Raw genomic sequence first — 25,223 nt, 5'->3', positions numbered from 1 at the left:
AACTTATTGTCTCAATATGTATCGAGATAGTTTGTAAACTATGAACTGAATTTGACTTCAGCGTAATATTTTTATGCTACAAACTAAAATGTAAGATTATTCTAAAAATCAGAGGAATGAGTAACATAAGAAATTTTTAAAATTATTCTAATACTAATTTTTAAAAATCAAGGATTAAGGCAAGTTAAACAGAATCCAGTGTTTTCTAAATAATCATTCTAACTCAAGTCTTACCATGATATTATTACTTGCCTCCTCTTTCTTTTTTTTAAGAAGCCCCAGGTTTTTTTTTGTTTGTTTGTTTTTTTCTTTTCGGCTGCATCGGGTCTTAGTTGCGGCACGCAGGATCTTTCATTACGGCATACAGGCTTCTCTCTAGTTATGGCGCGGGCTCCAGAGCGGTGGGCTCTTTAGTTTGTGGCACATGGGCTCGCTCGTTGAGATGCTCGAGCTCAGTAGTTGTGGCGCGCGGGCTTAGTTGCCCCGCAGCGTGTGGGATCTTAGTTCCCTGACCAGGGATTGAACCTACGTCCCCTGCATTGGAAGGCGGATTCTTTACCACTGGATCACCAGGGAAGTCCCTCCTCTTTCTTGCTTTTATTAAATCAAAATGGTCTTTTTCAGAGAAATAATAAACTGAAGGAAAGAATTAACATCCTTAAGCTACCAAGAGTTCAAAAGATAAGTAAGAAAAACACTAAAACTCTGCTGCCTTCAGATAGATGGATAATGGAGAGGAAGTTTGAACAAAAACAGATTCTCAAAAGAATAGTATAAACATTCGAAAAAATGTTTAACATTATTGAAATGAAATTCTATTTTTTGCTGTTGGGTTAGCAATATTTTTGTTGTAATGGGTATCCTGTTGATAAGATTATATATTGGTATGACCTATACAAAATATAACACATACCACTAACTTTAAATGTATATAGACTCAGTAATTTCAGGAATCTACTCTAAAGAAGAAATATGAAATGTGGACCAAAATATCTGAATGGAGCTATTGATTGCAGCTGTGTTTATTTACTGTTAATTTAGCTGAAAATAACTTGAAGGCCCAACAGCTGGAAAATGGTTAAGTACATTTAATATATATTCATAACATTGGATATGATATGAACATTAAATAATGTTTATATGTAAATTTTTAAAAATCATGGTGTTATGAAAAATTTCAAACATAAAAGTAAAGGTAGGGGAATTCCCTGGCAGTCCAGTGGTTAGGACTCTGCACTTTCACTGCTGAGGGCCCGGGTTCAATCCCTGGTCGGGGAACTAAGATCCTGCAAGCCGCGTAGCGTAGTCAAAAAAAAAAAAAAAGTAAAGGTGGAATAGTGTAATGAACATATGGGGAATACATATGGGGAATTTTTCTTTAATATACGATTTTTTTCCCTGTTTCACTGAGAAATAATTGACATATATCACTGTATAAATTTAAGACGTGCTACATGATGGTTTGTTTGGTTTACTTATACTGTGAAATGATTACCACAATAGGTTCAGCTAACATCCATCTTCTCATATAGATACAATAAATAGAAAAGAGAGAATAAAGGAAAAAAAAATTTCTCCTTGTGATGAGAACACTTAGGATTTATTGTCTTAAAAACTTTCCTGTGTATAATGTAGCAGTATTAACTGTAGTCATCATGTTGTACATTACATCCATAGTACTTATTTATTTTATAACTGGAAATTTGTACCTTTTGACCACATTCCTCCAATTCCCCCTTTCCCCTACCAGGAATTTTTAATAATATAGGAGAATGCTTATTGGTCACAATAAGCAGGATATAAAATTACATTGCTAACTCTTTGTCTCCATGGAGATTGTACAAATTTATACTTATATCATCAGGATATGTGGATGACCCTGACAACAGACTTATAGAACTTTTTGATCTTATCCAGTTGTAGGTTAAAAAGAACGCATCTTGGTGATGTTTTCATTTGCATTTGCATCTTGAGAAAGGTTGAATATCTTTTTATTTAAGAGCCATTTATACTTCCTTTTCTGTGTTTTTTTGTTTATATTCTTTGTTCATTTTGGGGGAGAGTAGTTAGCCTTTTTTGTATTAATGTGTAGGAGCCACTTAGACATTAGAGAAATTAGACTAATATAAGTGATGAGTTTCAGATGTTGTTTTCACAGTTTGTGTTTTGATTCTGCTCCTGGAATCTTTTTTCCATGTGGGAGTTTATTTTAATGTAGTTAAATTGATCAATCTCTACCGTTATGACTTTTGGGTTTTGTGCCATACATACAGTTCCTTCACTCTGAGGTTATTAAAAAGTCTTCTATATTTTCTTCTTGTACAGCAGTTATGAATACTTTGGTCTTAGGAACCCTTTACACTCTTAAAAATTGAGGCCCTCAAAGAGCTTTTTGTTTATATGGGTTACGTATTGATTCTACCATATTAGGAATTAAAATGGAGACATTTTCAAATATTTGTTAATTTATTGAAAAATAACAATGTTAGGCTTATTATGTGTTAATATAAAGAAAATTTTTTGTGAAAAAATAACTGTTTTCCCAAAACAAACATTTGAGAGGATTGGCGTTGTTTTACATTTTTAAAAAGTCTCTTCATTGTCTGGCTTAATAGGTGACTGCTAGATTCTTGTATTTGCTTCTGCATTCAATCTGTTGTGATAAGGTATTTTGGTTGTAGTATCTGAAGCAAAGTCTGGTTTTACACAGATTTATAGGTGGGAAAGGGAGACTATTTTAAAAGCTTTTCCATGTTTTGGGGGTATTCTTCTTTGATACTATTCTAAAATTCACGAAGAGGGAGTTTTTTAAAGGTTAATAATAATGTGGTATCTGAAATCATATCAATGACTTTTTTCATACTCTTTCACTGAGAGCCATAGGTGTATCAGTTAAGAGCCATTGGTTAAATAATATCTTTATCCATGCATGTTTTTTTAATTAGTAGATTTTTATTGTTTAAAGCAGTTTTAGATTCATAGCAAAATTGAGCAGAAAGTATAGAGTTCCTGTATACTCCCTGCCTCCTTCTACACGCATAGTCTCTTCCACTATCAGCATCCTTCCCCAGAATGGTACATTTGTTACAGTTGATGACCCTACATTGACACATCATTATCCCCAAAGTCCATAGTTTACATTAGGGTTACTTTTGGTGTTGTGCATTCTAGGGCTTGACAAATGTGTAATGACATGTATTTAACATAGTTTCATACAGAATAGTTTCACTGTCCTAAAAATCTTCTGTGCTCTGCCTATTTATCCCTTCCTCCCTTCCTACACCTGGCAACCACCGGTCTTTTTATTGTCTCCATAGTTTTGCCTTTTCCAGAGTGTCATATAGTTGGAATCATATAGTATATAGCCCCAGTGCATGATTTTGAAACCTAGGTATTGGTCATTTGTAAAGTATTGGTTAGCTGAGTTATGCAGATCATCCAAATATTGACACATTTTATTATACAATATAGCAAATCCTGTAGCTGCTCAAAAAGTCCACTGTATACACATGGTCGTAGTACTATTATGAAAATAATTTTGAGGGCTTCCCTGGTGGCGCAGTGGTTAAGAATCCTCCTGCCAATGCAGGGGACACGGGTTCGAGCCCTGGTCCGGGAAGATCCCACATGCTGCGGAGCTACTAAGCCCGTGCGCCACAACTACTGGGCCTGCGCTCTAGAGCCTGTGTGCCGCAACTACTGAAGCCCTCGTGCCTAGAGCCCGGGCTCTGCAGCAAGAGAAGCCACCGCAGTGAGAAACCCGCACACCGCAACGAAGAGTAGCCCCTGCTCGAGCACAGCAACGAAGACCCAGCACAGCCAAAAATAAATAAATAAGTAAATAAAATTAAGAAAAAGAAAATAATTTTGACCTTGCATATCCCCTGAAACGGTCTGGGGGACTCCCGGGGTCCCTGAACCATATTTTGAGAACCACTTTTCTAGTACTTGTGTGGTTTCATCATTTACATTTTAAACAGTCCCTTTTTAAAATTTTTCTTTAATTAATTAATTAATTATTATTTTTTGGTCCGTGTTGGGTCTTTGTTGCCGCCCGTGGGCTTTCTCTAGTTGCAGCAATCGAGGGCTACTCTTCGTTGCGGTGCATGGGCTTCTCATTGCTGGCTTCTCTTGTTGTGGATAGTGGGCTCTAGGCACGGGGGCTTCAGTAGTTGTGGCATGTGGGCTCAGTAGTTGTGGCACGTGAGCTCTAGAGCGCAGGCTCAGTAGTTGTGGTGCACGGACTTAGTTGCTCCGTGGCACATGGGATCTTCCCGGACCAGGGATCGAACCCATGTCCCCTGCATTGGTAGGTGGATTCTTAACCACTGTGCCACCAGGGAAGTCCCATCATTTACATTTTAATCTATAGCTCTGGAATTTTAAAATTAAAGCTGAGTAATAGGGATATGAGTTAATATTTTTTTCTCATTGGCCATTGGTAGCCACTTGAACAACCATTCCTTACTGATTAGAAGGCTTACCAGGCATAAAACCCTTCTTCGATGGGAAGATAACCTTGAGTTTATCCTCTTCTAGCACTCTTTCTCTGGTTAAGATAAATATGGAATGTCAGCTCTGTTATAAGGCAACATTGCTTATTGTAGAATGACCCTTGAATGGAACTGCATCTGGATAGGAAAGATTTTGAATGGACCACAAATTTCTCTTGGGAAGCAGAGACCTCAGCTGCCCTTTGTACATGCAGTTTGACTTGTGCAGGGACGAGGAAGTCATGGGCTGTTAAGATACTGATTCTTATGGCATATGAAGCTCACTTGTGGTGCCTAGAAATTGGCTCCTGGATTTCTGTAAGGATCACTGCTGAAGACAGCACAACTGAAGCTGCAGTGCTGGCATACTGTGTTTCCTGTCCTGTATGCTACAAAGTTAAATGAGCCTGGTTTCATGCTATAGTTTATTTGATCCTATGAGTGTGAAGGTCAGTATGTATCTGAGACCACTACTGGTAGTTATGCAAAATGAGCTTTGCAATTATATATATTTGGGTCTTTTTCTGGGCTTTCTTTTTTTAATACTGTATATTCGTGTACCAGTGCCATACTTATTTTATTTATTTATTTTTATTTTTATAAATTTATTTATTTATTTATTTTTGGCCGAGTTGGGTCTTCATTGCTGTGTGCAGGCTTTCTCTGGTTGCTGCGAGCGGGGGCTACTCTTCATTGCGGTGTGCGGGATTCTCATTGTGGTGGCTTCTCTTGTTGCGGAGCCTGGGCTCTAGGCACGCGGGATTCATTGCGGGCTCCGTGGTTGTGGCTCACGGGCTCTAGAGTGCAGGCTCAGTAGTTGTGGCGCATGGGCTTAGTTGCTTCGTGGCATGTGGGATCTTCCCGGACCGGGCTCGAACCCGTGTCCACTGCATTGGCAGGCGGATTCTTAACCACTGTGCCACCGGGGAAGCCCATACTTATTTTAAATTGAGGCTTTATTTTAATTTTTAGTATTGGTAGGCCTGATTCCTCTCATTAGTCTTTAAAAAAATATTTTTCTTGACTGTTCTTTATTTTTTGCTATGAATATTAAAGTTATTTTTATTTTAATAACTTTTTTTAGAGTTTATTTTTTTGTCCTGTTACTTAAAATAGCATCTGGATAGTTGGACAGATGCTGTTTGCCATTTGAGAGCAGGTGTCTTTTTGCACAAATTGAACTGTTTTATTTATTTATTTATTTTAAATAAATTTTTATTTATTTATTTATTGTTGGCTGTGTTGGGTCTTCGTTGCTGCGTGTGGGCTTTTTCTAGTTGTGGCAAGCGGGGGCTACTCTTCACTGCTGCGCGCGGACTTCTCATTGTGGTGGCTTCTCTTGTTGCGGAGCACGGGCTCTGGGCGCGCAGGCTTCAGTAGTTGTGGCACGTGGGCTCAGTAGTTGTGGCTCGAGGGCTCTAGAGCACAGAGCTCAGTAGCTTGGCACACGGGCCTAGTTGCTCCGCGGCATGTGGGATCTTCCTGGACCAGGGCTTGAACCCATGTCCCCTGCATTGGCAGGCGGATTCTTAATCACTGTGCCACCAGGGAAGTCCCTGAACTGTTTTATTGTAAGTTATTTCCTCCTTTCCCTCTGTCCTCACTCTAGGCAACTGGCCAGTGCTCTGTTTTTCTGGCCTTCTGTTGCTGCTCAGTCAGCCCTTTGCATATCAGGCTGATCCTTTGTGTATGCCATTAGTGATGCAGGACAACAGCAGGAAGTGCAATAAAAGCAGCATCTTTTACAACATTTCTTTGGTTTTTTGATACTGGATTTAAAACTTTGTTTTAGCCAGTGCCCTTATTTTGTCATTTGTTTCTCAGAAACACAGAGACCATAATAACTTTGAATATTAAGTATCCAGAGAGCTCCTAGGAGTGTTATGTTGGAAGCAATTTGGGTAGGTACTGTAAATACTTAAGTATTAAGTCTTACTTTTTAGGGAACTGGTTTAGGAAAGAACAATAGGGCATAAGGTGTTAGGAAGGCAGAATGTTGGTGTCTCTTCTCCTGGAACTGGTATGTTTCACAGATTCTTGTGAATTGTAGATTTAGTCTTTACTCTCCTGTTTCCTTTTTGAGGATCAGCATTGAAGAAAGCATAAAATAACAAAGTGATGGCCTTTGATACTCTTACTATGACCGAGAACAATGTTGCTTTCAGTATTACAAATTAAACTAATTCTCAAAAGGGATAGTAAATGAACAACTCACTTGAATTTCTCTTCTAGGTTAACATTGACAAAGTTTTCTGCTCATTCTGTACTTGCTTCATTCCCCCCTGTTCTGTCCAGTATAGTAGCCACTAACCACATATGAGTGTTTGAATTTAAGTATAAATTAATTAAAGTTAAATTAAAAATTCAGTTCCTCATTTGCACTAGTCACATTGACAGTGCTCAGTTGGCGGACATGGCTAGTGCCTGCTGTATCAGACTGTGCCCAGTGAACACTTCCATCATTGCAGGAAGTTTCATGAGACAGAGCTGCTCAAATCTCCTGGCCTGCCCTTGTCTCATGAGCTTGTTTTCTACTTAAGAAAGATGATTGAGGCTGTTCTCCTTCTGTCATATTTATGTTTTTCTGGGCTCAGAGGAAGATTTTTTTTTCTCATTTATGAAGGTTTATGCTTTTATTTTGGGTCTCTTAGAACTTGTATTCCATTTGTTATCTCTTCTCCCCAGTATCTTCATTCCTTTGAAGTTAGAGCAGAAATAGAAAAGCCATAGATGGAGGTTAACTTGGAGGCTGCTGCTGAGGTCTGCAGCATTTCATACTGACATTCCTGTGGAGACGGTCACCATTATCTGTCCTGCCTTCAGCTTTCCATATCTTGAAGCCAGTTTAGTTTCAGTGTTCATCAAGTTTAGGGGGACAGAGTCATACTACTCACAGTCAACATAGTAAGCTATTAAGAGACTCATGTATACATCAGGATGTTGTAGTACTCATTAATAATGAGAACAGTAACTGACAAGAAGACCACATATTATTGTCATCTGGCCTGCCGTAGGTGAAATGAAATTTCAGATTATAATCAGAGGGTTTCAGTGTGCACGTGGGACTTTAGTGTGAAGACTTAATTCGGTTATCTTAATGTCATCTGTCTTTAAGAGTTCAGAATCAACTTGTGTCTTATGCATGTATCTGTCAGGTGAACCTAATATCAGGCAGGCTGATATTGTTTCTTGGGAATGCTCTTTGCCACTCTTCCCCTCAACTTTTTAAAGCCTTCCAGGGGAAGATTTTTCTTCTATTTATTATTTTTTTAAAATTCCAGGCAGATTATGATTAAATTGATTTAAGGGCCAGTTTCCCATTTCAGTCGTTCAGGCATAGGTTGAGAGACCATCTCTGTTAAGTTTTATTACTTTTTTGCTCCAATATTTGACCATATCTCAATGTTTTAGGCACCCTGGAGTGTACTAACTTCTCTGTGTATTAATTACAGATTTCTGTTGCTCCAACACCAAATTTCTAGGCGGGTTTTCTTGTTGTGTAACTCCCAAATCTATATTTCTGCAGCTGATCTGTTTCCAAAGTCTAGTCTCACTTCTAAATACAGAAATATCTAAATACATAGATACTTCTGTTAAGGCATTTCTTATTAACTCCTCAGATCAAAAATATTAAAATTGAAGTTCTATTTTCAATACCCCTAAATCCTTCAAAAAGTATACAGCCTTTTCAACTTCTTTTATCATTATGTAATCCCTCTTCAATTTTAACCACTTCTTCCTCTCCTCAGTTTTTTTAGTTATCAAATTATCTTGCTTTTTTAGAGTCATGTACCACAATGTTCTTTGCAGCACTATTTACAATAGCCAGGACATGGAAGCAACCTAAGTGTCCATCGACAGATGAATGGGTAAAGAAGATGTGGCACATGTATACAATGGAATATTACTGAGCCATAAAAAGGAACGAAATTGAGTTATTTGTAGTGAGGTGGATGGACCTAGAGTCTGTCATACAGAGTGGAGTAAGTCAGAAAGAGAAAAACAAATACAGTATGCTAACACATATATATGGAATCTAAAAAAAAAAAAAAAAGGTTCTGAAGAACCTAGGGGTAGGACAGGAGTAAAGACGCAGACATAGGACTTCCCTGGTAGCACAGTGGTTAAGAATCCGCCTGCCAATGCAGGGGACACAGCTTCGATCCCTGGTCTGGGAAGATCCCACATGCTGTGGTGCAGCTAAGCCCATGCGCCACAACTACTGAGGCTGTGCTCTAGAGCCCGTGAGCCACAACTGCTGAGCCCACGTGCCACAACTGCTGAAGCCCGCGCACCTAGAGCCCATGCTCTGCAACAAGAGAAGCCACCGCAATGAAAAGCCCACTCACCACAATTAAGGGTAGCCCCCTCTCGCTGCAACTAGAGAAAGCCCATGCACAGCAACAAAAACCCAACACAGCCAAAAATAAATAAATAAATAAATAAATTTATTTAAAAAAAAAAGAAAAGATGCAGTCGTAGCAAATGGGCTTGAGGACACGGGGAGGGGCAAGGGTAAGCTGGGATGAAGTGAGAGAGTGGCATGGACATATATACACTACCAAATGTAAAATAGATAGCTAGTGGGAAGCAACTGCATCGCACAGGGAGATCAGCTTGGTGCTTTGTGACCACCTAGAGGGGTGGGATAGGGAGGGTGGGAGGGAGATGCAAGAGGGAGAGGATATGGGGGTATATGTATACATATAGCTGATTCACTTTGTTATACAGCAGAAACTAACACAACATTGTAAAGCAATTATACTCCAATAAAGATGTTAAAAAAATCCAAGAGAAACACACAAAATGAATATCGTGGCAGAAATTACTAAGACCACTGAATCCCACTGAAATGGATTTGAAAAGGGAAAAATGTATTATGTCCTATTGCAGTAGTCTATTTCTGTGTATTTCCATTTGTGTGTGTGTATGTGTGTGCCTGTCATTGGATCTTAAAAAAAAGTTATCTTGCTTTTTTATATACATGATATCTATTCATTTCTATTCCCATTGCTTCCTTTCTATTCTGTCTAGCCTACCTTAATAATCTCCAAATTCTCATCTTAATCTACCCTATTTTGTCTTTGCCTTCTGAACAGGAACTTTGGTTTATGCATCTTTGTATCTGAAAGAGATAAGTCATTATTTTGCAGTAATCTGATTTTATTAGCTATTTAACACGTTAAACTACTTTAGTTGTTATATTTTAATCATTTAGAGTATTTATGTGAACTCTATTTTTTAGCGTGATGAACAAGTCTGGGGTGAATCGTGTAGTTTGGAAACGACCTCGGCTCACTCACAACGGACCTGTGAGAAGGAGCACAGTCATTGACCAGATTCCGTTTCTGGCAGTAGCAAGAGCACTTGGTAAGTAGGACTTACATTTGGTGAAATCATCTTGGATTTTCTATATTATATAGTGGTAAAATAAAAGAGAAGACTGAGAATTAAACCCTCATTTGGCACGTAATGAAGGTATAAACATGATATTATAGTAAATGATTGAAAACCTCATTGAGGGGAAGGTTAAAGTATGGATTTCAGTGCCAATTGCTCTTTGATCATGAGTTATGTTCAATGTTTTGCTAGTTCCCATTTATTCCTAGGGAAGTAAATATATGCCTAGGCTTGATGTTAGCCTTAAAACTATTTCTAAATGTCCTTCCCTACTTCAGCCCTTCATATTTCTCTCAAGAGCCTTCAAAGCTCTTTTTTTTCATTAGCTAGCAAAGTAAATTGTACATGACAAAATAAACCTGATTATTTTCTGTTCTACCTGGTTTTGAAAGGAAGGCTAGAGGATTATAGCTATAGAAATATCTTACCTTGGATGTACTAATTAAATTTTCTTCTGAAGAAAATTTCTTTTGGAAAACACCACTTTTTTCCTTCTCTCCTTCTTCCTCTAACAGATACTTGAGAACTGACTTGGTGCCAGGCACTGCCTTAGGCTTTGGAGAGATAATACAGATATACTCTGCCCTCAGGGAGCAAGACTGAGTAGTTGGGGAGATAGGCAATAAAGAAGGAAGCTTGTCCTGAAAGTAATATAATATAGCAAGTCAATTATACTTCAGTTTTTTAAAAAGTAAACTTGTAAATGAAATAATTACAGATTAGGAAATATGAAAGTCCTGTGATAAAGAATAATTTAGAAGGGAAAAACTATTTTAGATAGTGTGATGGAAATGCTCCTTTTAGGAAGTGTTATTTTAGCTGAGATTTGATGGCTGAGAAGGAGTTATTCTTGTGAAGAGCCTGTTGAAGAATATTCTAGGCATGGTTCCTGAATTGGGAAAGAGCGTGGCCTGTTGTAGGAATTATCAGAAGGCAGGAGTTAAAGAGGCAAACATGAGCCACAGATGTTTACATTCTAGTCTAAGGGTACTGGGAAACACTGAAGGGTATTAAGTTAAGGAGTAACATTATCTGATTTGCATTTTTAAAAGATCATGCTACCGGGGCTTCCCTGGTGGCCCAGTGGTTGAGAACCTGCCTGCCAATGCAGGGGACACGGGTTCGAGCCCTGGTCCGGGAAGATCCCACATGCCGCGGAGCAACTGGGCCCGTGAGCCACAATTACTGAGCCTGCGCGTCTGGAGCCTGTGCTCCGCAACAAGAGAGGCCGCGATAGTGAGAGGCCCGCACACTGCGATGAAGAGTGGCCCCCGCTTGCCACAACTAGAGAAAGCCCTCACAGAGAAACGAAGACCCAACACAGCCATAAAAAAAAAAAAAAAAAAAAAAGACCATGCTACCTATCATGTCACTATCTTTGTTCATCTTTGGTGATCATATACATATAGTCCCAATATTCATGGAGCCTATAATCTAATGGGGAGAATAGATAATAAACAAATGAGAAAATTATTTTAAAAAGCATTATAAAGGAATTAAACAGTATGATATGCCACTAATTGGTGGGAGGGATAGTGGGTAGCAGAGGAGGGCTACTTTGGAGAGGATGATTAAGGAACATTCTTTTATTTATTTATTTTTTAATCAATTAATTTATTTTTGACTGTGTTGGGTCTTCGTTGCTGCGCGTGGGCTTTCTCTAGTTGCGGCGAGCGGGGGCTACTCTTCGTTGCAGTGCACGGGCTTCTCATTGCGGTGGCTTCTCTTGTTGCGGAGCACGGGCTCTAGGTGCACGGGCTTCAGTAGTTGTGGCACGCAGGCTCAGTAGTTGTGGCTCACAGGCTCTGGAGCGCAGGCTCAGTAGTTGTGGCGCACGGGCTTAGTTGCTCCGTGGCGTGTGGGATCTTCCCGGACCAGGGCTCGAACCTGTGTCCCTGCATTGGCAGGCGGATTCTTAACCACTGCGCCACCAGGGAAGCCCAAGGAACATTCTTTTAAAAAGTGATATTTTGAGTGAGTAAGACCTAAAAGGAGGCGAAGGGGCCAAGTCAAAGCAAAGCCATAGCACTTGCAAAGGCCGTTAGGCAATTAGTGGACATTTGATTTGGGAGAGATGGTGGTGCGGGTTGTGTAGCATATATTCTTTTTTCCTACTGAATAATGCCCTGACTTCCTTTGGGGAAACTATCTCCCCTACTATGTGCAGTCTTAGTTTAGACATTCCTATTCAGGGTCCTTTTATAAAACATAAAAGGTCGGGCATATGACCCCAGCTAGATCAGTTAGATTCCTTGTTCCATGATTTTGAGTTGTGAATCTAGAAAGGATAAACATTACAAACCAAAAACGTGGTTGGAATGAATTCATCCTAGTTATACTGACCTCCTTTGGCAGTGCTCATTCATGTGGTTGGGTTTTCCTGCCTAGTTGTTTGGAATTGCCCTGTCTCCATGCCTGGTTCTCCAGCTTCTTGTCTACCGTGTGAGCTACTTGATTTTCTTCTGAGTTGCCTTTTTGGCCTAGGTTAACCTGAGCTGGAAATTGTTGTTTGTTAGCAACGAATCCTAATGCAGAAAGGAAAGGACTTGCTGTCTTTAAGGACCAAGAATGAAGCCAGTCTGAGAGAGAGGAGGTAGAGATATAAGATGAAGGCGGAGATGAGGACACTTGCCTGATTAAGAGGGTGGGAGATGAGGACACTTGCCTGATTAAGAGGGTGGCGCAGGCTAAGGTAAGGAGTTTGGTGAAGACATTACCGGTGGTAGGCAAGAACTAAATCCTGCAAGGCTTTCTAGACCATGATAAGGAATTTTATTTTAAATGCTTTTAGGAAGGGATTGAAGAGTAGGAGAGGAAGTAAACCATAGTGGTTAAGAGGTAGACTTTGGACCCAAAATTCCTAGTTTCCAATCCCAGTGCTGTTATTTACTGTACAAACTTGGGCAAATTACTTAATATATTGTGGCGCAGTTTTTTCTGCTGTAAAGTGGGGCCTGCTTCGTACTGTCGTGAGTATTGGGTAACTTAGCACGTGTAAAGTGCTTAAAATAGTGCCTGGCACATAGTAAGTGCTCTGTAAATGTTAGTTGTTATTATTGTTGTTTACTGAAGTAGGGCAGTGACATGATCCAGTATGTTTTTAAAGGATCATTTTGGCTGATCCAGTTTGTTTTTACAAGATCATAATGGCTAAAATTATAGGGTAATAAAATTGGAGGCCAGGGTCCCATTTAGGGACCTGTAGCAGTATTCTAAGCACTTTACATATTTTACAGATTTTTGTCTGAGTTTCCCAGGCCATTCATTCATAGTATACATGTGATATAGTTGATCCTCCAATTGTTAGCAAGGAGAAAGAGGGGGCAAGGTAGATGACAGTCAGCTGCTATTGACACTTCAGGTAGACGGTAAATTTCCAGTGAACTGTTGCCATTTGTAACATTAGTGAGCTTAGGGGGAAGGCATGGGAGGCAAGGAATTAATATTAGTAAAGAAATAGAGGGGATTTTTGTGGGGAACTCAACACGGACTGAGGGCAAGGTCTTACTCCAGGTTCACAAGTAAGGTGAACCTTCAGTTTAGAAAGTAGATGCCAATTTATTTTGTATATGTGAAGTGTGTGTGCACCAAGCATTTCAAGTAAGCCTTGAAACCCTTAAGTGATTGTGGAGAGGAAGAGAAGGAACAGGTGATGGAGTGGCAAAAAGAGCAGAAAAACCAACTGGTTTTCCTGTTTCAGACATTCCTGCTTAGTTCAGATATAGCTCTGGAGTAATTCAGACAAGAAGTAATTCAACCCGCTTGAATATCTTCAGTAATCTTTACTTAATGTTTCAAAGTAGAAACTCTTGTATTAGTAGACAATTCTGTGAGTTAAAATCTGCCTCCATGAAGCTTTCAGACAGCGCAGTGTACTTCCTTTTCTTTTTGCATAATGACAGTCATTTACCTATTCAGAATTGGCTAGCATGTTTCTCTAGGCTAATTTCAGACCCTTCATTATTCTTGCTGTATTCCTCTAGATGTTTCCTTCAATAAACGTGATTTGGGAATTGAGGACACTGCAAGATGTGGTCTGACCAGTTTGAAGTACAATGGAAATATTTAGTTCCTGCTACCTGAACATTGTACTTCTAATAATGGAGTCCTAGAATCCTGTCATTAGCTTTTTGTAATCTTACCTCATTAGTTGGCTTATTAAGCTCAGATCTCTAGATATTTCTCTTACGAACTGCTACCAGGTCAAGTTTCTCTTTTATGTACTCTGTTGGTTTTTATTGGGATGGTGTAAGAGTGGGGAAATGGAGACTGAATAATAGCATTAGATGAGTTGTTGGTGGAATGTATTTATCAATACAAAAGGTATTGATTAATAGATTGGTGTGTATTTAGAGAGATCTTTTTTTTTTTTAACATCTTTATTGGAGTATAATTGGTTTACAATGGTGTGTTAGTTTCTGCTTTATAACAAAGTGAATCAGTTATACATATACGTATGTTCCCATATCTCTTCCCTCTTGCCTCTCCCTCCCTCCCACCCTCCCTATCCCACCCCTCTAGGTGGTCACAAAGCACCGAGCTGATCTCCCTGTGCTATGCGGCTGCTTCCCACTAGCTATCTATTTTACGTTTGGCAGTGTATATATGTCCATGCCACTTAGAGAGAGAGATCTTGATTGATGTGATGCTGTTTTTTTTTTTTCTTAGCTTAGTTTCAACATTTGTTAACTACCTAGAGAAAGAAATAATGTGCGTGGTCCTCCATTTTGTATATTATACAAGTATTCAAAAGTACTTAGGCAGCAAGATATTAGCATTGTTTAACTACTTTTAGTTGCCAGAGAGAAAAAATAGTAATTCGAGAGTAGAGAAATCAGACAACACTTTGACTAGGTGATGACAGTTACCATCACTAATGAGGAATAGTTGGACATTGTATGCCTCCAGATGTGTGGTACACATATCCCCTATGTAGTACCCTGGTCAAAAATGCATAGCCTCAATCTAGATAAAGGAGGTTAAAGAAATGTTACAAGTAAAGAAAAAAAAGAAAAAGAAAAGAAAAGAAATGTTACAAGTACATGCTATTCCTGATCCTAGGCTGGATCCTATAAAGGATATTATTAGGCCATCTGATAATTCAGAATATGGATGGTAGATGGTATATTAGGTAAATATATTAATATAAATTTATGAAGCTTATAACTACAGTGTCCTTATTCTTAGAAAATAACACTTTGAAGTATTTAAGGGTAAAGGACCATTATTTAAAATATTTTTTATATATACACACAGAATCTTTATATATATGTAGATTGAAAACAAGCGAATGGGGCAAAATGTCAACAATAGATGAATCTGAGTAAAGATGGGTGTTCTTTGTCATAGTTTTATTTTTATAGCTTTATACATTTGAAATGATCTCCAGATGAAATGTTTTTAAAAATAGGCTGGCAGGAAAAAAGAAAAAATAGGCTGGCAGAGACTTCCCTGGTGGCACAGTGGTTAAGAATCCGCCTGCCAATGCAGGGGACAGGGGTTCGATCCCTGGTCCGGGAAGATCCCACATGCCACGGAGCAACTAAGCCCGCGAGCCACAACTACTGAGCCCGCGTGCCACAACTACTGAAGCCCACGTGCCTAGAGCCTGTGCTCAGCAACAAGAGAAGCCACTGCAAAGAGAAGCCCGCGCACCACAACAAAGAGTAGCCCCCACTCGCCACAACTAGAGAAAGCCCGTGTGCAGCAACAAAGACCCAACGCAGCCAAAAAAAAAAAAAAAACTTAAAAAAAAAAAAAAGGATAAAACCACATACAGAGTCCCCACTTCTTTGTGATTGTTTATTCATTCACCAAATATTTATTAAATGCCTGCTGTGTGCCAGGTATTGCTCTAGGTTCTGAGGATTCTGCAATGAACAAAACAGGTGAAAATTCCTGGACCCATGGAACTTACTTTCTAGTGAGGGGAAACAGATGATAAACTAAAATAAATAAGTAGAATATATACTGTGGTATATAGTAAAAAGTGCTAACGTGAAAAATAAACCAGGGAACGTTGTGGGGGTGGGAGTGTAATTTTAAATGGGATTGTCAGGGGGCTTCCCTGGTGGCGCAGTGGTTAAGAAGCCGCCTGCCAATGCAGGGGACACGGGTTCGAGCCCTGGTCCGGGAAGATCCCACATGCCGCGGAGCAACTAAGCCCGTGCGCTACAACTACTGAGCCTGCGCTCTAGAGCCCACAAGCCACAACTACTGAAGCCCGTTGGCCTAGAGCCCATGCTCCACAACAAGAGAAGCCACCACAATGAGAAGCGTGTGCACTGCAACGGAGAGAAGACCCCGCTCTCTGCAATTAGAGAAAGCCCACAAGCAGCAATGAAGACCCAACGCAGCCAAAAATAAAACAAACAAACAAATAAATAAATAAATGGGATGGTCAGAGGAGGTCTGAAAAGATGACATTTGAGTGAAGAGATGAGGCATCAAGGCCTGTGGGTGTCTGGGGCAAGATATTAGGCAGAAGGAACAACAAATACAAAGTGTCCTTTTTAAGATTTTTTTTTTTTTAACTAGCAGCTTGAAAGGTGGAGTTGCCATTAACTGACGTAGCAAAGACCAGAGTATATGTAGCAGGGGGAGGTCAGTTCAGTTTTGGACAACTTACCTTCAAGGTGCTAATCAGACATTAAAGTGGTGATATCCCTTGGGCTTCTGGTTATGAAAATTGACTAGGTGAGGGCTAGGCTAGAGATATCAGTCTGTGGCTGAATCAAGGGATTGGGTGTAGGTAGAAAAAGGGGGAAAAAAGAAAAGAAAAAAGGAAGGGTCCAGTGACTGATCCCTGAGATACTGTCACTGTTAGGAGGTGGGGGCATGAATGGAAGAACAGGTAAAACAAGACTGAGAAAGAGCCACAGGTAAAATACAAGAAAGTTCAGCAGAGTGTCCTGAAAGCTAAGAGAAGAAACTGTTTCAAGAAGGTATTTCGTTATATGTCAGTTATACCTCAATTAAAAAAAAAAATATTTCAAATACTGTTGATAGTTCAGGTAAAGGAAAGACTGAGAAGTGACCTTTGGGTTTAACAATGTGAAAGTCATTGGTGACCTTGACAAAGTAGCTTTTGGTGGATATTGAGACCACAGCCATGACTGGAGTTGGTTCAAGAAAGAGTGAGAAGGGGAAATTATGATATAGCAAGTTTTAGACACTCTTCCTTGGTTGGGAAGGAAGAGATGGGGCTTTAGCTGGAATAGAAAGAATAGCGTCAAGAGAGGGTTTGCTACTGTTACTTTAAAAAGGGAAGAAATAATAACAGTTGATGGGAAAGATCCTCTAGACCAGGGAAAACTCCATGTAGGAGATAAAATACAATTGCTGTAGTAATTTCCTATGACAATTACATTATTTTAACATAATTTTGTAAACAAATGTATGGAAATAAATGAATATTTTCATATAAAAAGACATGGGAGAGATGGTATTGTTTTAGTAATGGAAAAAAATTGCATCTGCTTTTTCTCTTGATTTTATTTTTCTATCACATATTTTCTCAAATATCTTTTTATTTTTTAAACCTTATTGAGATATAACTGACATACAGCACTGTATATAAGTTTAAGGCGTGCAGCATTTAAAAGAGAATATCCTTTAGATTTGAACGTTTAAGCTGAAAGAAATGCTTTGTCATATTACTTTTCCTGTCTTTATTTTGGCACTTGGGGGAAAAAAAGTAACTATTTAAGTTCTAGCTTTCTTTTTAAGTTTAACTTGTTGCATGGTAATTCTTATTGGCCCATAGTAAATTAAATTATAGAATTTAGCACCACTCTTATGGTTTATAGTCATTTTTCTTCCAGTTTTTTGGGAAAGAGAGAAGTTTGCTTATCAAAATTTGTACTGATGAAGATCAAAATTGCCTGAGTGCAAATGTAGCAAAGGTGCCTCCTAGTGGCTGCCCGATGGAATTGCATGTGAGTCTTGCAATTCATTTATTCATTGAACAGATATTTGAGTGCAGTATGTGCCAAGCACAGGGTCTTTGCCCTCATGGAAGCTTACAGTTTAGAGAGGGGAGAGGCATTCATCAAATGATCACAAAAAGAACAGAAACATTACAACTCTTAACTATTTGTGTATCTGTTAATGGGAACTTAAAATGGGAGTATTTTACCTAACCGGAGAGGTCAGAGAAGTGATGTTTGAGCTGAGGTCTTAAGAATTACTAAAAGTTAATAGAGGAAGAAAATGTGTTCTAGGCATAGGAACTGCATTTGTGAACAGCTCTGTGATAGGAGGAGGCATGGTGAATATAAGGGACTCTGATGAAGGGTAGGTGGAACAAAGATATGGGAACAAGAGGCATAGATAAAGTCAGAAAATACTGCATTTTTATAGGCTGTGGTTAAGAGTTATGCAAGAGTAAACTATTGCAGAGTTGGGGTGGGAAACATATAACTAGGTCGGGGTGTGTGTGTGTGTTTTAATTATGGCAAAATACATATAACAACATTTACCATCTTAACCATTTTAAGTATACAGTTCAGTGGTATTAAGTACATTTACATTGTTGTGCAGCCATCACCACCGTCAATCTTAAATTTGTGTTTTAAAGAGATGATTTTGGTTGCAGTTTTGAGGATGGATTAGGTGAGGCAAAAGTTGCTGGGAAGCTGTCCACAGGAAGCCACTCACAGAGCTGGAGGCGGGGTGGGGTGGTGAGACATGTTGAAATTCCCTAGGGATAAGGACCACTAGGTGTCCTGCACATTGCTGGCTGCAGTATGCCCCAGCAGCAAGCAGAGAACATACTGACACCAGAAGAAAGGCCTCTTTCTCATCTGGTATCACTCCAGTGCCCCTACTGAAAACAAAAGGGAAATAGCCATTGAGCAGGCAACCAACCTCTGCCACAATGTTCAAGGCCCCTCCCTTCAATATATAGAGGAATGACATTCCTGTGATCCTACAATGGTGTACAAACACTAGGCCAATAATAAAATACTTAGTTCAATTCTGATTCTTACTCATTTGATCTCAGGTAAAGCCATGTAGATTACCTGAACTGGCAAAATAAGGGAACTGGCTCTATCTTATGTTCCTAAATCTAGCTATGAATACAGATCATATGGTGAGTTTGTTAAAAATTCAAATTCTAAAAAAAAAAAAAAAAAAAAAAAAAAACTTCAAATTCTAGGGACTTTTACCAGCAAATTTAAAGCAACTTGAGCATCAAAACAATAACAGGAATAAGTTATAACATAATGAGGAAAAAAGAATCCCTAAGTCCATACTGATACAAAAAGATTATGAAGAGGTAGAGAGAAAAATGGATAGTTCTTCTTCAGAGAAGACAACTAATAAATGTAGTTAGTTCTAATTCTATCATCAGTTTACAACCATCACAATAACACTTGATTCGTGCAAGAATCATTAATGAATGCTAAAATGTGGCATATTTTGGTGAGGAATAGGATATTTCACACAATCTCAAACTATCACTGTACAGATTACTTAGGGCATCTTTACAGTGCTGGTAGGCAGCACTTTAACTGAATGATCAGGCTTGGCATTGCCAATAATAGGACAGACTGACATTTTGTGCCTCCTAATGTGACATACTAAGAAGGCTATGACTTCAGCAATGTAGTATTCTGGCCAAAAAAAAAGTTTAACCTGAACACAAACCCTTATGTCTAGCCTGCGGACACGAGGAAGCAGTCAAGACAAATCCAAATTGAGGGTCACTCTGCAAAACAACTGGCCTGGACTCTCTTGACAATTGTCTGTCCGTGTCATGAATGACAAAAACAAATCACAAAACCTAGAGAATTGTTCTGGGTTAAAAATGACTAAAAAATATGACAACTAAATGTAATGAATGATCCTTGAGTGGATCCTAAGAGTGGATATTAAAAAAGCATTATTGCGGGAATTCCCTGGTGATCCAGGGGTTAGGACTTGACACTTTCACTGAGGGGGCCTGGGTTCGATCCCTGTTGGGGGAATTAAGATCCTGAAAGCCATGTGGGGCGGCCAAAAAAAAAAGGCATTATTGGGATAACTGGGGAAATTTGAACATAGATTTTATATTATACAATACTGGATCAACATGAAATTTTCTGCCTGTGGCTACATAGGAGAATATCCTTATGCTCAGGAGATTAAATAGGAGATACACCATGTTATTGGGTTGGGAGATATAATATTGTTATGATGGCATTTCTCTCTGAAGTGATCTATAGGTTCAGTGCAATCGCATTCAAAACCCAGAGTTTGGGGGGACTTCCCTCCTGGTTCAGTGGGTAAGACTCCATGCTCCCAGAGAGGGGGCCGAGGTTTGATCCCTGGTCTGGGAACTAGATACTGCATGCATGCCGCAACTAAGCGTTTGCATGTCGCGACTAAGAGTCCACGTGCCGCAACTAAGAAGTCCGCATGCCACAACTGAAGATCCCTCATGTTGCAACTAAGACCCAGTGCAGCCTAAATAAATAAATAAATAAGATAATAATAAATATTATTATTTTTAAAAATATTTATTTATTTTTTATTTTTGGCTGTGTCAGGTCTTAGTCATGGGATTTTTGTTGCAGCATGTGGGATCTTTCGTTGGGGCACACAGGCTCCTTGTTGCGGCGCACAGGCTTCTCTCTAGTTGTGGCTCACGTGCTCAGTAGTTGCGGTGCATGGGCTTAGTTGCCCCACAGCATGTGGGATGTTAGTCCCCTGACCAGGGATCAAACCTGTGTCCCCTGCATTGGAAGGCGATTCTTAACCGCTGGAACACCAGGGAAGTTCCAGTAAATATTATGAAAAAAACAAACAAACAAAAAAAACAAAATAGAGTTTGGGAATTCCCTGGCGGTCCAGGGGTTAGGACTCCACGCTTCCACTGCAGGGGGCACAGGTTCAATCCCTGGTCGGGGAATTAAGATCCTCCATGCCACATGGCCTGGCCAAAAACTAAAAATAAACAAACAAATAAATAAACTAATTAATTTAAAAAGTTTCAGAAATTTAAGTTAGGAGAAATGCGCCTTTCTTCTGGAAATGTATTGAGGTTTAGTGAGAAAGAAAAAAGAGATTGGCAACATATTGGGGGCTAGTGATTTGGGAGTTGCAAGCTTGAGAGGACAATTTTATGGAAGGAGTATACATATATACTGGGTATATATCCATAGAAATCTCTAGAAGGATACATAAGGACAATAGTTGTTCCCTAAGTGGAGAACCAGAAAGGACATGAATGGGAAAGGAGATTTTTGTATCTTTTGGTTTTCGTGCCATGTGAAATAAACAAGTAACTTATTTTAAAATATTTTCAAATTTTTAACTGTATTAATGTTAGTTTATATATGAGAAATTGTGACCCTTCTTTGAGGTCATATAGTTTGCATTAGATTGAAAATTGGAATTTCTTTTTTTAACCTAGATTTTAAGTTTAGACATATTAGGGATTCTGCTTTATATAAATTTATGTTTTTACTTGGAGTGGCAATATTAATTTCAAATATTGGGGGGGAAATTGCTTTTGAAAGCTTTTAGCATCACATATGAACCCTGTAATTGCTATCTTACCATTTATCTTAACTGTTTCCATCCATGTTCATTTTTATAGTTTGATCAACCAGGGAGTTTTGTTTTACTGGTATAAAGAAATAAATGTGTCTTTGTGAGCTGACCTGGATTATAATTAGCTTTTAATGGTCATATGTTTTCTCTTTTGTTACTCTGAAGGATGAATTGCCCCTTTCAGGAGGCTGATTTAGCAGTGAATTTTGCTATTTCAGAGTGGAGTAATTGATTTGAAGTATTCTTTCCTTGGATTCTGAGCATATTTGAATTGGCCAGTATTTCTGATGAGAGGTATGGTGACATTTAAATAAGGAAAGGAGAGGACAAAGAGCTTCCTCTTGTTTAGCAAAAGTCAGACCTGCTTAACAGCGGCAAAAACAATTTATCCTCTTGTCTGAAAACCTTTTGCTCTTAATTAGGTCTTTTCCCGAAGTATTTCACAACAAACAAAAGAGGCAGAAATTAATGTTTTCTCCTTCTTGTCTCCTCCTTCCTGTTTTTGGGAGCAAAAGAGTTTATATTGTCCTACTTATTTATCTTATGTATCACAAAAGAGTAGATGGTTTCTATAAATTTTTTTTTCTATTTCAGTTTTATTGATCTTTTAGTTGACCCCAGTCGACTAAAGCTTCTTTTATGTTGAACATTTTGAGGTGTACATCTAATGCGTCTAAAAAGCGGAAGTGTTAGGCATTGTTTTATGTGGAACTAATCAAGAAGGAAGATAATTATGTAAGAATCTTCTTTTACTGGCTCACTGAAAGGGTGAACTATTGATCTCCAAAGGCTAGTCATATGGTAGGCTAAAAGCATAAAAATGCTCATTTTTATTTCTGGAATTTTCTTCCAAGTGACTGGCACCCATCCTTTCAGTTTTTTGTTTGTTTGTTTGTTTATTTATTTATTTTTGGTTGCCTTGGGTCTTCATTGCTGCGTGTGGGCTTTCTCTAGTTGTGTCGACAGGCTTCTCATTGCAGTGGCTTCTCTTGTTGTGGAGCACGGGCTCCAGGCGTTCAGGCTTCAGTAGTTGTGGTGCATGGGCTCAGTAGCTGTGGCTTGCGGGCCCTAGAGCGCAGGCTCAGTAGTTGTAGCGCCTGGGCCTAGCTGCTCTGCAGCATGTGGGATCTTCCTGGACCAGGGCTCGAACCCGTGTCCCCTGCATTGGCAGGCAGATTCTTAACCGCTGCGCCACCAGGGAAGCCCCATCCTTTCAGTTTTGATGTAGGTATTTTCTTGACCTAGGGGGCTAACAGGAGGTTTTCAGTTAGCCACTAGGACTCTTATTATTTGTAGAGCAAGGTCTCCACATTTTATCTTTTTTTACAGTTATCTTAGTTAATCTTGGCCCTTCGCTCTTCCCCATACATTTTATTTTTTTCTACTTTTAAATATATTTTTTAAAATTTTTATTGGAGTGTAGTTGATTTACAATGTTGTGTTAGTTTCTGCTGTACAGCAAAGTGAATCAGTTATACATATATCCACTCTTTTTTAGGTTCTTTTCTCACATAGGTCATTACAGAGTATTGAGTAGAGTTCCCTGTGCTATAGAGTAGGTCCTTCTTATACGTTTTAGAATCAGCTTGTCAAATTCTGCAAAAGTCCTTTTGGGATTTTGGATGGAATTACATTGACATTATAGGTTATTTTTGGAAGAATTAACATCTTCATAATGTTGACTCCTCCTATCTTTGATTATAGTTTATTTCCCCATTTATTTAGATAGTCTTTGGAATCTAATTGTATAATCTTGTCCATAAAAGATTTGCACACCTTTTGTTAAATTTCTCAGTACCTGATGTTTGGTTCACTGTTGTAAATGGAATTGTTTAAAATTTTACATTTTCTATTTCTTGCTATTATATAGAGATGCAGCTGACTTTTATATATTGGGTTTGTATTTAACAACCTTGCTAAGTGTTCCTGTTCTGATAATTTATCTAATTTCTTTTTGGTTTCCCATGTAGAAATAAAATTATCTTCAAGTAATGATAGTTTTATTTTCTCCATTCCAATTCACACATATCATTTATTTTTATTATCTTACTGTGTTGAGAAGGATCCCTTGTATAGAATTGGAAGAGAAGTGGTGATAGAAGGCATACCTTGATCAGGTTTATAAGGGAGTTACCTTTTCAAATTTCTAGTTTGCTAAGAAGTTTTTTTTTTTTTAAATCATGAATGGATTTTGAATGTTATCAAATGCTTTTCTGCATCTGTTGAGATGAACATGTAGATTTTCTTCTTTAATCTGTTGATGTGATACTACTAGCTTGCAAATAATACTTCTTGCTTTTTCTGCCTCCTGCTCCCCAGGTGATTTGTGGAGCTATGATTTCTTCAGTGGTGAGTTTGTGGTGTCACCTGAACCAGACACAAGTGTCCATACTCTTGATCCTCAGAAGCACAAGTATATTATCTTGGGGAGTGATGGACTTTGGAATATGATTCCACCTCAAGATGCCATCTCAATGTGCCAGGACCAAGAGGAGAAAAAATACTTGACGGTGAGAAGTAACTCAATTCGATATTATTATCTACACATTGTTCTGGTACTTTTGTCAGGGGTCTTGAATATGAACTAAGGATGTTCACCTTGAGCAGATTTTTGCATTTGCCCTGGCTGTAGAAGAAAGTAAAATATAGATTTCTGCAGCTTATTAGGGGAACAAGACAGGAAATAGATGAATGAAACTAGATAACAAAACATACAACCACTGACTTCATTATGAGCAGCCCTTGACTTCCTGGCCTATGGAACCCTCACCAATCCTTCTTTTTATAAATTGAGATATAATTCACATTCCATAAAATTTACCTTTTTAAAGTATTCAGGTCAGTGGTTCTTAGGATGTTCTCAAAGTTACGTAACTCTCAACACTAATTCCAGAACATTTCATCACTGCCCCCAACAAACCCCATAACCATTAGCAGTCATTCACTATCACCCCTGTTCCCTGGCAACCACTAATTTTTTTTTGTCTCTATGTATTTGCCTGTTTTGCATATTTCATATAAATGAGATCATACAATATGTGGCCTTTTGTGTCTGACTTCTTTCACTTAAGCATAATGTCTTCAAGGTTCATTCATGTTGCTTGTATCAGTACTTTATTCCTCTTTATGGCTGAATAATTTTCCATTGATGGATATATAACATTTTATTTATCCATCCACTCATCAGTCAATGGGTACTTGAGTTGTTTCCACTTTTTGGCTATTTTGAATGACGCTGCTCTTAACATTCATGTACAAGTTTTTGTGTGGACATGTTTTCAGATCTCTCAGGTATCTACGTAGGAGTGGAACTCCTGGGTCATGTGGTAACTCTATGTCACCTATATTGTTTTAGTCAATTGCAAACCTAGAAACAACCATCAATGAGAGAATTCTTTTCTTTCCTTCCTGGCTTGCTTAAAAATTGATCTTCATTCTGAGCAATGACAAAGTAAGGAGATTTGGGAAAGTGCAGTGTTATTGAAGGCAAGGAAAGAGAGTGTTTTGGAGTAGTAGCCAGCAATGTCAAATTCTACAAAGAAGTAGAGGCAGATGGATGAAAACAGGGTATTAGGTTTTATATTTAGGACCTTTTATTATTAGTGACCGTCAAGGATGAAGAGTTTCGGTTGAAATGATGAGGGCATTAGCTAGCAGATTGGAGTGATGATGAAACAGTACTTTGTGAGCCTAGGAAATAGATGTAGAGAGTGTTCAGGAAGGGAATGTGCCATTGTTAGCTTGAAAAGATAGTGAGGGTCTTGAAAGCAGTTTTATAGTCTTACAAGAAAG

The 25,223-nt window shown here is 38.7% G+C and overlaps 1 protein-coding gene and 1 long non-coding RNA gene across 2 annotated transcripts in view; one reads left to right on the top strand and one right to left on the bottom strand.

The window, feature by feature from the left end:
- PPM1D (protein phosphatase, Mg2+/Mn2+ dependent 1D) overlaps window positions 1–25,223 on the top strand; it is a 52,193-nt gene that overhangs the window by 16,144 nt on the left and 10,826 nt on the right. Inside the window, exons 3-4 of the mRNA XM_082372035.1 lie at window positions 9,739–9,863; window positions 23,751–23,941. Of these exons, the coding sequence (XP_082228161.1) occupies window positions 9,739–9,863; window positions 23,751–23,941 (316 nt within the window). The remainder of the gene's footprint in view (window positions 1–9,738; window positions 9,864–23,750; window positions 23,942–25,223) is intronic.
- Window positions 11,475–15,307, bottom strand: LOC309618429. Its single transcript, XR_014238469.1, has 2 exons — window positions 12,559–15,307; window positions 11,475–12,525 (listed from the first exon to the last, which is right to left on the bottom strand). It is a non-coding gene; the product is annotated as an uncharacterized lncRNA (long non-coding RNA).

Source organism: Balaenoptera borealis (genome assembly GCF_965194805.1).
Source record: "Balaenoptera borealis genome assembly, chromosome: 20".
NCBI lineage: Eukaryota > Metazoa > Chordata > Mammalia > Artiodactyla > Balaenopteridae > Balaenoptera > Balaenoptera borealis.
Note: the sequence above shows the minus strand (reverse complement) of the source record. Positions and strands in the feature narration are given on the sequence as shown.